Source organism: Triturus cristatus, chromosome 12, assembly GCF_964204655.1.
Source record: "Triturus cristatus chromosome 12, aTriCri1.1, whole genome shotgun sequence".
Taxonomy (NCBI): Eukaryota; Metazoa; Chordata; class Amphibia; order Caudata; family Salamandridae; genus Triturus; species Triturus cristatus.
This window is the reverse complement of record NC_140595.1, coordinates 734,642,036-734,657,096: the sequence shown is the minus strand read 5'-3', so window position 1 is coordinate 734,657,096 and position 15,061 is coordinate 734,642,036. Positions and strand designations below refer to the sequence as shown.

The following is a 15,061-nucleotide window of genomic DNA, read 5'->3' as shown; positions in this document are numbered from 1 at the left end:
TGTCTGTGCTGTTGTATACAGCAGCCCGCTCCACGGTATGTGTGTCTGTGCATCAGTGCCTTTGGGTAGGAGTCTGGCTGCTCAGTGTGCCTGAACTATGGAGACCGGTGCACGGTACATATCGGTGTCTGAAAGCAGACCAGCGTGCACTGTATGTGCTGTTGTATACAGCAGCCCGCTCCACGGTATGTGTGTCTGTGCATCAGTGCCTTTGGGTGGGAGTCTGGCTGTTCTTGCATTTTGCGGGAGGGAGAGTGGGGTCACGGGGTCACAGGGCACGGTGAGTCTGTAGGCAAGCGAGTGGGGTGCTGCATGAGTCCCTAGGCTGTAAGCAAGAAGTTGGGGAGTTATTTTATTTTGTCTCTGTAGGCAGGAGGTTGGGCTGCTGCTGTAAACGAGTGTCTCCTGGATTACCCAGGTGCCTGTCACGTATCTGTCAGCAGAGGCGAGGTGGCTCTTAGCAAACACAGCGTGACCATGCAAGGCAGACTGCAAGGCAGACAGCAGCCGGCATAAGGCAGTTTGTGAGGGAGGAACCCAGGGGCAGACAAGTAAACTGTGGACTCCTCAAAGGGATTTCTCAGAAAAAGTATGCGTAAAAGGGATGTCATAAATGAAACAGCAGGAAACAGGCAGGGAGAGACAGGAGCCATATGGAGTGGGCATGGTCAGTGTGTGCACTAAGAGAAATGTTTGCGTGCTACAGGCCTGCAGGTTTGTGGGTCCTTGTAATGAACTGTGTGTGTACACAGACTGCAGGTGGTGCATTGGCTCCTAGGCATATGTGACTGGATTTGGATCTGAAATAGTCAGGTTACACAGAGCTTTCTGCAGTCAGTGGTGCAATAACTCACTGACTTTGAAATGAACCTTTGACCTGCTCTGCAAACAGGTGTCTTTCATCCAGTTTGGCTCGGTGAACATTAAAGTACTACTGAAGCAGGACATGTGTCCAGGTTACAAATATATTTTCGATGGCCAGACATGTTAGAAGCTGCTTGTCAAACTGTTTTAAAGGAGGGAAGGTGAGACACAGCATCATTGTTGATGTCCGAGAGCGCGTGTGTGGGTTTGATTTATGGGGAGACTGGGCCTGCTGGGTGTTTTTTCTTCAGGATCAGACTGATTCTCTATAGCCAGTAGCTCTTAAAATCGCAAAGTGCAATATGTAAATATAATTGTTTTAACATCCCATCAGTTTAATGACTATTATAGCTAGATACATGCTACAGATTTTCACAATCTCAGTCCACTACTGTTGGCACTGTGCAGTGCACTAATCAAGTGCTTTATGCACCCATCGTACCATACACATATCCATCCATTCAACCTTCCATCAAGAATCCATCCACCCTTCCATTGGGGATCCATCCACGAATCCACCTCTTCTGTCATCCTGTCCATCCATCTTGCCACCAAAACTATTAGTTTGACCATTCATTCACTCATCAATCCATATGTCATCTTTCCATTCACCAAGTTACCCATCCTTTCTCTACACCATCTGTTCTTCTAATTCATCCATCCATCCACCCCTTTCTTCCTGCATCCGTCTATCCGCCCCATCCAGCCACCCATCCATCCATAACTCACACATCCATTCATCAGATGTTTGCCAATTTATCATCCTCAAACACATTCATCCAGTCACCCATCCATCCATCCATCCACATCACCAGTCATCCATACATACATACCTGTATAGATGCATGTACTAATCCACCCATCCACAACTAGCAAATAACACTGATCGACTTCAGAACCATTAAGGTACACCATGCCAGTGATTTAGTTCCTGTTTACGTTTCACGTGTTTTACTGAATTACGATAGTGCTGAAACTCACAACTTCAAACACTGTAAATGTAAGTGCTCAAGTCCAAAGTGGCATTTTAAGAGCAGTGATGCCTGGAGGTCTGCGAGGCAGTGGCAACTAGAAGCCTCTGACCCACCCGTGTACCGCGAACCTGCTTCTGGGCCTGGGACGCTATCAAAATATTCCTGCACAAGAAAAACTTTCTCCCAAAGCCACTGCAACCTTTAAAGAACTTTCTAACTTGCCTCACCCTCTTCTTTCATTCCTTTATCTTTGTCACTCATTTCTCTCTTTCTCCTTTCATTCTTCCTGTCCTCACTTCTCTCCCTCATCTCTGAATCTTATTCTCTCTCACTCTCCCTCCCTCCATATTTCTTGGCACTCTCTCACTGCTCTTTTTTTCCTCCCCACATATCTCAACGTTCCTTCGGTTTCCTTTCGTTTTTTTCGTTTTATCTCCCACTTTCTTCTCTTTCTCTTCGCCATTGCTCCTTATCACGCTCTTCATACGGTTTCCTTTCATAACTATTCCCTGGCATCTCCTCTGTGTTGCCCCCGTACCCACGGTACCCTGTCCCCAATGCCTAACCTGCCTTGAGGACACCTCCTCCTCCCGACGTCCAAGGGGTCTCCACCCAACCTCAACAAAACGTTGATAAGCACATTCTCCAGGCCTTTAAAGCTGCCATCAAGTGGGTTGTGGACAATGCTCTTAGTTTAACAGCACCCTCTGCCTCACCATGCTCTGATTGGTGTGAATCTTGCTCAGCAGGGACTCAGCACCCTGAAAGCTACGGGGCCGCACAATGGGCTGCATTGCTCAATCCTTATAAGATCCCAAAGGTGAGACAAATTGCATTGCAAATGCTTGTTAAACTTGGTAACACTGTCTGGGCATTGGTTGCACCTCATTACCACCAGTTTAATACCCATATATAGCAATAAGCAACAGGAAGTTGCCCAGTCGAGCCTTGCAATGGGAATTTCTCTGAGCAGCTACATGCGCTGCTGCATTCTTAGAAACGCTTGAACCATTTGAGCTACAAACAATGTTATTTTGTTAAAATCTGCTGATTATGAGGCAATGTTGGATTATGTCACTAATACGGCAAATCTCAAACTATGCGAAAATCGCAGCCGCCACGCAATCGCATAATTCCAGTGGCCTTGCCTATAGGACAATCGGGCAGTGCCCGAAGGGCTGGTGTGACAGATCAATGTATGGGCTGATTTTTTAGCTGTTTTATGGTCTGGTGGACCTTTTTTTCTCTGATATTACCACATCACAAGCATTGCCTGCTTAAGAACCAATGCAAAACACCTACAAAGGTTAACTTCACAAGTGTAAAACTACCCTCATTTGCAAATGTGGGTCCTTTTTTCAGCTATCTGATTCATTAATGGTTCCCAGGGCCAATTTTCTGTCGCAGTCCGACTATGGATATGTCTCCTACCAACCCAGACTTGCCAACACTCTCTGACCAAAAGAGATAGGAATTTTTCATATTTTTAAACTAACAATTAGTATAGCAATCACCTGGAGGCAAAATACATCTATCTGTTCATTTGCAAACATGTGAGTGTGGTGTCAGTAACTCCAGGAGCTGCTGCAGGGCAGGCTTTTGAGCAGAGCTCGCAAGTGTCCAAGTTCCAGTCCAGGTATTTTGCTTTGCATTCTGGGATTGGTAGTCCGTTTTAGCCTGTTATAGAATCAGGACTAGAAGTCCCAGAATGACAAAATATCTGTACAGGATGAGCAACCCTTGCACAAGCCTGTGAAACTGAACAGTAACCCGCTTCCTGCTCCTGGGAAATCCTCCTTGTGATTGCCTCACTCTTTCCATTTGGAATTACCGAAGGGTATTCCCGTGCAGTCAAGTAGGCATATCCACTGTGTATGTGTGAATTTTTGTTTTTTTTGCAGACAATATTTAAAAACTGCGAGACCTTCGGTGTCTACTTACAGAAAACGTTGTAATGAGATGATGACCACAGGCTGGCAGGAGGCCTTCACAAGATGTAAAGGGATGTATTGTAATGTAAAAGGATTTGTAGAGTGCGGACCAATCACCCATGAGGGTCTCTAGGCGCTGAGTAGGTGCTGAAGGTCCGGAGCATCAGTCGAAATGTTGAAACCTGGGGCAAAATCGGTAGTCAGTAGGGATAGATTTTCCATAGATTTCCAAAATCCTGCAAACTACAACTTAAGTTAAAGCAAAAGAAAAATAAAACTACCACACAAGAAAGAAAAGCGGGCTAGTTTGGTATGGAGTCTCCCGCAGTATTAATTTGTGTCCTTTAGGAGTCCCCGTGAGATGTCAGGTGCAACTCAAAGTCAACATTGTAAAGCAACTTGATGCTATGAGATGTGAGATAAAGAGAGTGGAATGCACAGGTCTTACAGCTCTACAGTGATGCAGGCTTGAAGGGGTCTGACCAGGCGGGTGAAGCTGTGTGTGGAGTTGTGTTCCTCACATGTCTGCAAACTGATCCCAATTAAAGAGGACTTCACATTAGCTTCTACACATGTCCTGTTTAATTTGCTTACCAAAGATTGCCACATAGTCCATCATGGAGGGGATTGTATTCGCCAGATACCACAGAGTTCTTTTCTAGGAGGCGGTCACAGAAAATTGATGAAAGAGAACATCAAGAGTTGCTAAGACAACTCATGCAACGAATTCATCAATTGCAGATATCCGTATGTGAGCCGAAGGTTTGAACATTGGCAGGTCCAACAAGCTGCTCGCCTATTACAGGTCTTTGACCTAGTTTTTATTAAGACAGGAAATATAAACAACTCTTTCTAAAGTGCTTTGAGATTTGAGATAGCAAACTATCTTGGCATCATCTGGTAACAAGATACTCATCAAAGGTAATGTCAAAATCATGCGGTCACTGTATTCCACCCTTCCTTTATTCTACTACTAGCCACGGACATTGACGCTCATCATACAAGCCAACTCTTCAGTGTCATTGTCTATGTGCTTACAATGTTTGATCTCCTTTACAAAGACCAGCTGCTCTTTTCCAATAGCTGGAGACAGGGAGAAAAAAACACCTTCACTTGCCCATGACCTTCCTGTGGTATTATCAGAAAGTTTGATTCTCATCTTCACCTTAAAGTCACTTGGGACAGATGAAAGAAAGGAACATGTCTACTTCATTTTGTATAATGATCTTCCCAGGATGGATGTCTTCCTTCAGATAGTGACAGGAGGTCATGTCCCAGGCATCCACTATGGCCACTGGTAGCTCGGAGAACATCTTCCTCAGGATCATGTCTAGCTGGAGGGACAGCCAGTCACTCCCGTATATTGATGTAGACCCCGTGTTGGCAGTTTTGATGATCACTGTGGTCTTGGGGCTTCTCTGCAAGAGTTCTGCGATGGCCCTTCGGATGTTTCTCACCCGATGGATGTACACCTCCACTGGATAAGTAGTGAAATGAGCCCAGACGGTGAACACGATGACCACATCAGGCCCACCACCAATGTTAGCGATGTCATTTGCCATGTAGTGGAGGTCTGCCATCATGGTTTTTTCTGTCCGTAGTGGGTTGCCATGGGCTCTCCAGTGAATCATTAAACCGTTGTCTGGGTCCACGGCCAAGAGGGGGCCTGACTTGTATCCCACGTGCAAGTCGATTCGCCTGAGGGCTGTGGAATGAACAAAAAGGACTTTCAGAACAAAGGTGAGAGAGAGACAGTCATAGATAGAAAACCTCAGGTGAAGAAATTAGAGGGGTAGGAGGTAAGGGAAGGAGAGCTCAAAGCGGGAAACTGTGAGAGCTGGACTGTAACAGAGGGGCATACAATAGCAAATCGAGGCTCGAGTGTCAAGGTGAGAGAGGCAAAAGAAAAGGACTATCTCAGGGTATTAGGTCAGAGCAGCAAAAGTTCACACAGATAGGTCAGAGGCTAAGGAGGACATCACAATTTGGTTCATTTTAACCAGATATGGGGTCCTTTTCTCAATTCATGATGATTTGATTATATTTTGTACATTTGCTGTTAATAGGTTTACACATTTCCTTTTTTCCCTTTAATTTTTGAATGCATATGATTTTTTTATTCTCTGTAATATTACTGCTATATTTTGTTATGCCATTCATTTGTCTGTGTATGCAACTGTGGAACTGGTACTAATATGTTTTTATTTTGGTTTGCTTTATTCGGCTCATATCTTTTAATTTATCCTTTACAGTTTCTTTGTTTTTTTGTTTATATGAGGATATTTGAATGTTCATCATTGTTCATGTAATTCTGAAAACTTTAATAAAGTATTGAGATACTAAAAAAGAGCAGGAAAACTTGGTGTGTTTAGTGGGTAAGCCAGCGTGTCAGGAGAGAAGATGCCAAGGATGTCAGAGAGGCTGATGGCAAGGAAAAAGGTCTCACATAAACGAGAATGAGGCCAGGGGGTGAGATGTTAGAGGTAAAGCGGAGCAGCAGGTGAGATTGGAAGGAATTCAGAGACTGGGGTTAGGTCTTACTGGAAGATCACAGAATGAGAAGGGGTCACAAGAAGTGGTAAGGTAAAGTAAGTCATCCAGTGAAAAGGTGTGAGTAGCTTGCCGTCTAAGGACAGACGTCAGAGAATAAAGACTTCCAAGGCCCAGGGTATAGAGAGCCAGACGAAGAGAAGCTCGAGAGGGAGGCGACCAGAATGGGAGGAAGTCACAGAGGTTGGGGGTCAGAATATTCTGATCTTAGAAAGAGAACAGGAGAGAAAGCGAGGGTCTCAGACAGGGAAGAGGTTAGAAGCTCAGAATGGAGATTAAAGATGAAAGGGGGCAGAAGGACAATAGGTCAAACAGGTGAGAGGCCAGAAACTGGGGATAGAGTACAAAAGGTCAAAAAATGAGGCATAAAAGTGTTAAGTGGGAGGGGTCTCAGAGGGCATAGGTGCAGTTGTGCATGTTGCTGAATGTCTGTGTAAGGGGATGTTACAGGCATGACAAGATCATGTTTAGCAACATGGATTGTATGGTAGAGTGACATGTAATTATGTTTCACACCCACTTCTCAGAAAAATGTCCATTTTGGGTACAAACCAAAGTTGATAGAAGGGTGATGGAGGAACTCTCCTCCCAAAGCCCCGCACATTTTCACAGCCAAGGGCTTGTGCCGTGACATTTATTTAAACATTTTAAGGACGTTTATTAGTGATGGGAGCAGCTATACCACCAGACGGTGCAAGATGCTGGTGCTGCTGTGTTTTCCCTTTACCCGTAGGGTGCGTTTATACGCTAGAAACAGGCAATTATGCAATGTGCCTCTATACGAAATGTTTAACTGTGCGCTATAAAATCCTGTGAAATACCTGGGACACACTGAACCCCAAACCTTATGTGAGAAATATCCCTATATCTGTTCAGGCAGGTCGGGTGCTGGATGTACAGGTAGAAAGAAGGGTAAAGGTAGAGAGAAGGAGATGTACTTGTAAAACCGGGCAAGACCAGTTGCAAAGCAGCAAAAACACTAAACACTAAAAACTTGAAAGTACTTGGCATTGCACAGTAATAAATTGTTCCACACTAAAACAACAAGGGGCATATTTACAAGCCCATATTGCCACCAGTACGTCACTTTTAGCGGCGTTATGTTGGCGATACTCCCTTCTCCTAACTGGGGTGGCGTGGTGAGCAAAAAAATGATGGATTAAACTCAAATCTGTGACTGGGGGTGAATGTTTGATTTGTTCAGCATTCCTTCCATCATTTGTTTGCACTTGTAGAAAGTTGGCATTTTCTTTTAGTAACTATTTGGTGCCTGCAGCTTGTCTCCTGGGTTAAATGACTAGGTGAAGCTGGCAGATTGTCTTTGTGTATTTCTCCCATACAGTGAAACAAAGAGGGAATAGATATTGGCAGGATGGACCATCTCTGACTTGATGGGGGGGAGGAGCTGTCACCTGTTAAATTTGCACATCACAAAGACTCTGCCTCAGCGCACTCACAATGGCTTTCACACCAGTCTATTGTGCCCCCAGACAGGCAGGGACCAGGGCTGGGAGGCAGGAAATTTTAAACACCACTGGGGGTGGCAACCTCTAGAAATGTCTGAAACTTTGAAATTGGCACCTAGTATAAATGTTGGACCCTCTGACTCAACTCTTCTGTACAAATCTGGACCTGTGGAAGACTCTGAAGAAGGACTGTTGTGCTGCTCTGCAGCAGGAAGGACTGCTACTCTGATGCGCTGTTACACTGCTGCCAGAGTGAAAAGGACTGGGCCTGCATTTTGACCCCAGGACCAGAGTTGCTCCAAGGGCTAGTTAGCTGACCTCCTGATTAGAGCTTCAGGGACAGAAAAGGCTCCAACCACCTTGAACCCAGCACCTGGACTCTGTCTGCTAAGAGTCTTGCCCCCCTCAAAGTGGTTCCCCCAGTCCTGGACCCTTGGAGGTGGACCTGAAGGTGGTCTGCCAAACCAGCTGCAGTTCTAGCAGAATTGACGCATCTCCCTGCAGCTCCCTGGAACTGCTGCTGCATGATGCATCTTGACGCAGGAGATCACAGCCCTGCAGCTCCTTGGAACTGCCATTGTGTGATGCATCTCGACACAGAGCCTTGCATCGCAGCCTCGGAGCACATCAAAACCACCGATGGACAATGCATCCTCTACGTGGAATCTCACCACACTTCGCAACCTGGATTTAAGGTATTTTCTTCAGCAGGTCTAACTTTGTCCCAATATCTGGCCCACGCTCCATTGAACTCAGCCTGAACTTGTGACTGTGTCCTGGTCCGGCGAGACCAGATATACACAGTTGACATTATGTGCTTTAAAGCACAATTTTCACCTAAATCTTTAAAATTGCATATCTCAGTTCTACCGATTGGATTTTAGTCATTTGGTGTAAAATAATTTATTAGAATGTACTCTATTTTTCTAAATTGGAGTGTGATTTTTCTGGTTTTATGTTTTCACTTTATTACTGTTTGAATTGCTTCATAAATACTTTACACATTGCCTCTAACTGCTTTGTGCCAAGCTACCAGAGGGTTGAGCACAGGTTAATTTGAGGTTTGCATGTGTCTAACCCAAACAAGAATTGGGCTGCTTAAGTAGGGTTTCACCCCTCTCACTCAGTAAGCCAATTTCCTACAGTGGAAAAAATATCAATCGTCCTCTGTTGTGGAAGGCAGTCTGTATGCCTCCTCTCGGTCTAAACAGCCAGGTGAGGTAAAAAATATGTTGAGTTCTGGTTGGACTACGCAGGCATCTGCTTGACCTGTTGCTTACAATAATACCACCAGAATATGGTGCCAATATACTGTGGTGTGAAATATTGTAGCCAAAATATTGAGTACAAACATTTTATGATGGTATGTATACGTAGGATAGTGTAGGTTTACTATTTGAAATCTACATATATGTACCTAGAGAATATACATATCTTCAGGTTACATGAATGTGGAGTTAAGTGTTGTAAATCTAAAATTACTTTCACAATGTTTCATTCTCGATATTTAGGCCACAATATATTTGTGTTGCGATGTGTCTATCCATGATCTGGTATACACCCCAGGGGCGTAGTGAAGCATCCACTACACCAGCTTGATCAGGGGTGAAAGTGGACAGATTAAATTGTTTTATATGGCTCTTCTTTTTTTAAAAACATCTTTTGATTGGCATTCGATAGGACATCACCCAGAGGGGAACATGACTTCCTTATAATAACCATAACAAAAAAAGCCTTCAAAAGGCTCCACAATTGTGTCATATAAAAAGAAATGGTCATCCAGCAAGCAATACGGGTCTGTATACAGTATGTAAAAAAGCACACCTCTAAAGACTACTTAAGGGACGTCCCAGTGTGTTGTCAAATGCAGACAGGACTGCTTGCTAGAAGGAGCGCAGTCCAGGGCAACTCCAAGTCATATGTATGAAGTCTGCATCCAAATGTCCACACCTGGGGCAGCCCCGTGGTTCACCACCATAACCAACCTGGTGTTGATGGGGGTCATATATCATATGCAAATAATTAAACTGTGTATATTTCAGTCTTGTGTTTCTCAAGACCTTCGTTGGGTACGCTAGGATCTTAAGCCAGTCTGAGTCATGAACTTTCCACCTAAGTATTTTATATTGCTCTTCTTTACTTTGAACTATGACTTTCAGGTCACAAGACTGAAGCAGAAGTTAATAAATAGCACTGCAAAAAGACCATGACAAAATTGTGTGGTGGAGCCAAGGGGTGCCAAAGGAACCAAATATGATTAAAGTTATAAAAAGAAATGATGAAAATCATAAAGAAAATGTAAGTGATAGACCAATAGATTGAGAACACAACAGGAGACAAGAAAGAATGCAAAGAAAGAAATAAAGATGGAAGGAAACAATAAATCAGGAAACAAAGAAGTTTGCAAGTTATTAAATAAAAATACAAAGGAGAAAAGAGAAGGAAAAGAAGACGGAAGGAAGAAAGCTTTTGTTGGGGGAACAATTCCTGCAAACCCTCCTTGAAAGAGCTGGGATTGCAAACTTCGCTCACTCAGCGGAAGACTTAAAGTTCAAAGTGGAGAGTATTTTCTTTCTCTGGTTACTCCCTTTATACAGCCCTTACAATGTACGTAGAGTGGGCTTTGGGCTTGTCACTGTTGCCTGGTGAACCATCTTCGCTCATATGAATGCTTAGACAGAAATCTTTTATTACTCATATTTGTTCGTAAGGTATGATGGGGTTCTTTCCCTGGTAAAGAGTTCATAGGCTTCCCTTAAATCAGATCCTTTCTCAATTCCAGTCTCTTCCACCGGATTCTCTTTCCTCCACCTGTCAATACCCACTGCTCTTCATCCCCCTTTGAGTCTTCCTCTATTCGCCTGTACTCTACTTGCCTGCAACATAGAGAAGGAAGGCTTGCCAGTCCCCACTGCTCTGTGTCCCAAACTGAGCCGTTCCTATCCATTGGGTTGTTGGCCTGTTGGGTGGTCCCCTCCCCATAAGATGGCTCTCTGTACCCAGCCATGCTCCCATCATCCTACATTGTTGGATGCTGATTCTTTGTCCACCACCATTGTTGAATTTCTTATCCTGCTTTTCTGGTGCCTGGTAGAGTAAGGTATTAATCACCGCATAGCCATTGGCTGCTTGGACAGCCCCTCCTAACTTAGTTTCCTTGTTCTGCCGCACCAGTATGTGCAGAATCTTGTACTTTTTGGTTCCCAGCCTGCTGCTTGAACTTCATCCTGTTGTCTCATTCCCTGACTGTGTCCAAACCACTAATACCAACATCAACACAACAAATACCACTACCACCAACACCACCAACACCATAAATACTACACCACCATCACTACCAATAGCACCACTAAGGATAAATGCATTTTGAACTGGAGACACCATTGACAGATCAAGAATGGAACCTAACCTGTGCACACATACAGTCTTTATCTTGTAATACCCGATTCCAATTGACACACTTCAATTTTCTACACTGTACCTAACTGACACCTTTGATACATGTCTAGAATATACACAGATAGAATATCAAAATGCCCAAAGTGTTGAGAGCAGAGCTGATTCTGAGTTCCTCTGTGATTGCCCATTCCGCAAGATCCATCTCTCCCAAGAGGCCACAGTTGGGCTGTGCGATGTAAGTCACTAAATAGCTATCCGGCACATTACTAACACCAGTCACAACACAGCAAATGTGTATGTGACTTTCCCAGTTTTAGGTAGAAGTACTATGTTGAGAATATATTGCTTAATCGACCATTCAGTAGGTATGTACACAATATCACATAGTTTTAATGATTACATCTCGTCAAAATACTTGTAATTGGGCACAATTTGAAACCATGTGCAGAAAGTCAGCTTTGCCCCAACGGGAGCTTGATGACAGGGAGCAACACATCTTCATTCATCCCCACACGGGCAAGGGTGGAGGTTTCAGTACTCTGACATGCACTAAATGCAGATCAGATCGTCCGTGGATGGTCTCAAAGTTGATGTGGATTTCAGAGCTTTCGCCTTCAACAGACGTGTCGACTTGAACGTCTTGGTGCTAACGTGTGCTCCAAAACTCGAAGGCCGATGAGGGTCGAGGCTTTTGGCCCATCTCAGTTCCAACTCCTTGACTCTGTGCCTACCGCAACCAGAGGGTGGCTGCAGACCTGGAGGTGGTGGTGGTTTGCTTACAGGACGCGACGACCAAAGCCCAAGTGTGGCTTGACCTGGGGCCACTTTTGTGATTTAGATGTTTGGGTGGAAGTCTGGGTGTCAATCGTACTCAAGTGTCTAGGTGGGGTGTCTTCAAGTGACTCTTCTTCCTCTTGTACTTCCTCTTCTTCTGGTTCCGAGCAGGCGGAGCCGATGGTGTTTGGGCTGGGTAGATAGACATTGGATGGGCCATTGGATGGCTTGTTGTGTTCCTCCTCTTTGGCGTCAAGAGGCTTTTGACTACAAGATTATGGCTCACATCTTTTGCATCTTAATGCATTCAGTCATTCAGTTTAGTTTATTTGGGGACTAAGTCCCGTAAACCCTAATACACATACATCAGAATAAAAAACATAATAAAATATGAAACACTAGAACAGTTCCATGGTTTAAAACAGTAATGCCTAAAGTACAGTTACATATTACTTCGGTTCCGTCAAAAACCGCCGTACGTGCCACATTGAATAAGAAGCATTAGCATAGCCAATAGGTCTCGCCTTTGGGACCTTATAAGTGTTTAGCCATGCAACACTTGATGTTGTTGCACCAAGGATATTGTACCGGATAACTAAACACTTATAAGGTCCCAAAGGGGAGACCTATTGGCTATGCCAACGCTTTTTTTTTTTTAAAGGACAAGCAGTGCTATCAAGCTCCGGCTGCCACTTAGTCCACCGCATCCCACGTGGACGCTGCAGCCATCTTTGAATGGTTTTAAAGCCAATTCAAAAGTGGTCACCAGTGTATATGAATCCCTATCTCAACTGTGAGACTGTTCTCCTGCTTCCCAATTCTAGTAAATACAAATTATGTAAAAAGAACATCCCTTTCTGAGCTGCACAGCTCATCCTACCCACATTTCAAGCGCAGATTTGAAATACTGATGGTTTGGGCTTCCCGAAATTCTACTGGTAGAGAGGTAGAGAGGTGTAGAGAGGTAGAGAGGTGTAGAGAGAGGTAGAGAGGTAGAGGTAGAGGTAGAGAGAGGGAGAGAGGTAAAGAGAGGTAGAGAGAGGTAGAGAGGGAGGTAGAGAGGTAGAGAGAGAGGGGTAGAGAGAGAGAGGTAGAGAGGCAGAGATGTAGAGAGAGGTGGAGAGAGGTAGAGCGGTAGAGGTAGAGAGAGAGGTGGAGAGGTAGAGGTAGAGAGCTAGAGAGGTAGAGAGGTAGAGCTGGGAAAGGTCAGGGGCGTAACACAGGCACCCGCAGCCCCCTCGGTGCGGGGGGCCCCCACGCTCCAGGGGCCCCTTCACTCTAAGCGGAGGGAGACGACTGCGCCTGGAAGCAATCCTCTTCAGCCTCCCCAAGTCCCCATAAATTAAGCTGTGCGCGCACGCCACGGTGACGGCATCTAAGCCTCCGAGTCTTCCCTCTCATTCTGTCTCGCTCCTCAGTTAGTGAAAACCGAGACTTCAAGAAATGGGTATTACCCTCCCTTTCCTCCTTTCGTTTATTTGCTCCCCTGTGAAATGGATCCAAAAAAGAATAACATTTTTGCTGGAAACGTTGTCTTTTTCTGACACAAGTGCAGCCTCCAGGTGGAGAGAAATAAAACATTCCAAATGTGAAAAATAAATAACTAATTAAAGCAAGACAGAGTAGTTGCAAGGTGTCCAGATTGATTTATTCACACCTAAACACATTAGCGCCACTTTACAGTGTTTGCCAGTGAAGTGATACTTTTGTTTACTCCTCTCTCTTTGAACAACATAGTTTTCCCTGTGTGGGAAAGTGCACCTTGCCTGGAGATACTGAAATACGTGCTTGATGGGTGAATTGGAAAACAAAATGTGTACAGCGACTGTGTGTTTACGAATGTGGTCTTTTTAAACCATACTACCTATGTTTTGAAAGAACATAAGCAATGGACACTGAAACTGGTGCCTTCTGGGCCCTGTAGTCATGGCCTTACCTTTTCATGCAAAAGCACTCACTAATTTCAGAATAATGAGTGCAAAAGGAAAAAGGTAACCATGTTGTTCCTGCTCACATATCACATGCTTTACCTAATCTTGCATTCCCTATGAGAGTTTGCTTTTTCTAGGATGGTGTTAATTTTTTTTAGGCAGTATATTGCTCTTGTCTAGTGCGTAATTAGAATTGAGTCACATCCAGGTGTTTATAGCGGGTCAGTGCAGTGCAAGTTTCTCTAAGTGGAGCAGTATGGTGTTCAGTGGGGGACAGGATGTGGCGCTATGGTCAGAGCTGCTGAAGTGGAACTGGTGAACCAGGTTCAACCTTAATGACCAGGCTCCCAGACCACTCTCCTGAGGGAGCACATTCCTGTGCTACACCTTAGAAGGCGCCGCAAGATCTAAAAAGCCCTGGTGTCTTAGCACCAGCAGGTGGACCCTAGCGGTGGCAAGTGTGGCTTAACCTTGAAGGCCTGTCCACCACTATCCATGAAGTTCACCTCCAGTCTTGGGGACAGACCAATGAAGCAGCAGACCATAGAGTGGCAGTGACTCTGTCACTGAGGTCACAGGACCCTTGAGCAGGGTGGCTCTAGGGCAGTGCGACCACACCGGGCGCTAACTTCAGGTGGGGGCATCGTGTTTGTAAGTATAATATGGTTTTAAAAGCACTTGCTGCCTCCTTCCTGGCCACCAACATTTTTGGGCAACAATAAAAACGTCTTGATAACTCCAGTGATTAATGTTCTTAGTAGAGAGAGATGGTGTTTTGTCTAGTGAAAGGTTTGACTCATGAAAAGGAATGGCAGAGGTGCAATGTGCATGCTGCTAAGAACATGTGCCATGCATACCACAACGTGCACATAATGGGAATAGGTCAGTGGGTTATTGCTTTTGTCAGAGAGACCCTATTGTTACTTGCCGTTAATTAGTTAAAATCCTAACATAGAACAGTGAGCTATTAACTGTCATGTAAGAGCTCCATGCAAACTCCAAGGTATAAATTAGAGCGTTATGTTTTTTCCCCCAGTCTTCGATTATCCTAATGTTGCAAAAAAGGGTTCATTTGGGTAGAAATCAATTCTGATTATTACAGAGAACCCCTAACCATGGTATTATGTTTTTAATTCTGAGTTTGTGTTTCTGCAGACCAATCACTATTAAAC

At 44.5% G+C, this 15,061-nt stretch overlaps 1 protein-coding gene across 3 annotated transcripts in view; it reads right to left on the bottom strand.

The window, feature by feature from the left end:
• LOC146782621 (NXPE family member 3-like) overlaps window positions 1-15,061 on the bottom strand; it is a 501,779-nt gene that overhangs the window by 64,760 nt on the left and 421,958 nt on the right. For 2 of the 3 annotated variants that reach the window (XM_085640075.1, XM_085640077.1), the window contains exon 5: window positions 4,329-5,474. The exons of the other annotated variant lie outside the window; for it this stretch is intronic. In XM_085640075.1, coding sequence (XP_085496201.1) covers window positions 4,942-5,474 — 533 coding nt within the window. In that variant the 3' untranslated portion in view covers window positions 4,329-4,941. Of the gene's footprint in view, window positions 1-4,328; window positions 5,475-15,061 lie in introns of those variants that run through there. 3 annotated transcript variants of the gene reach the window in all.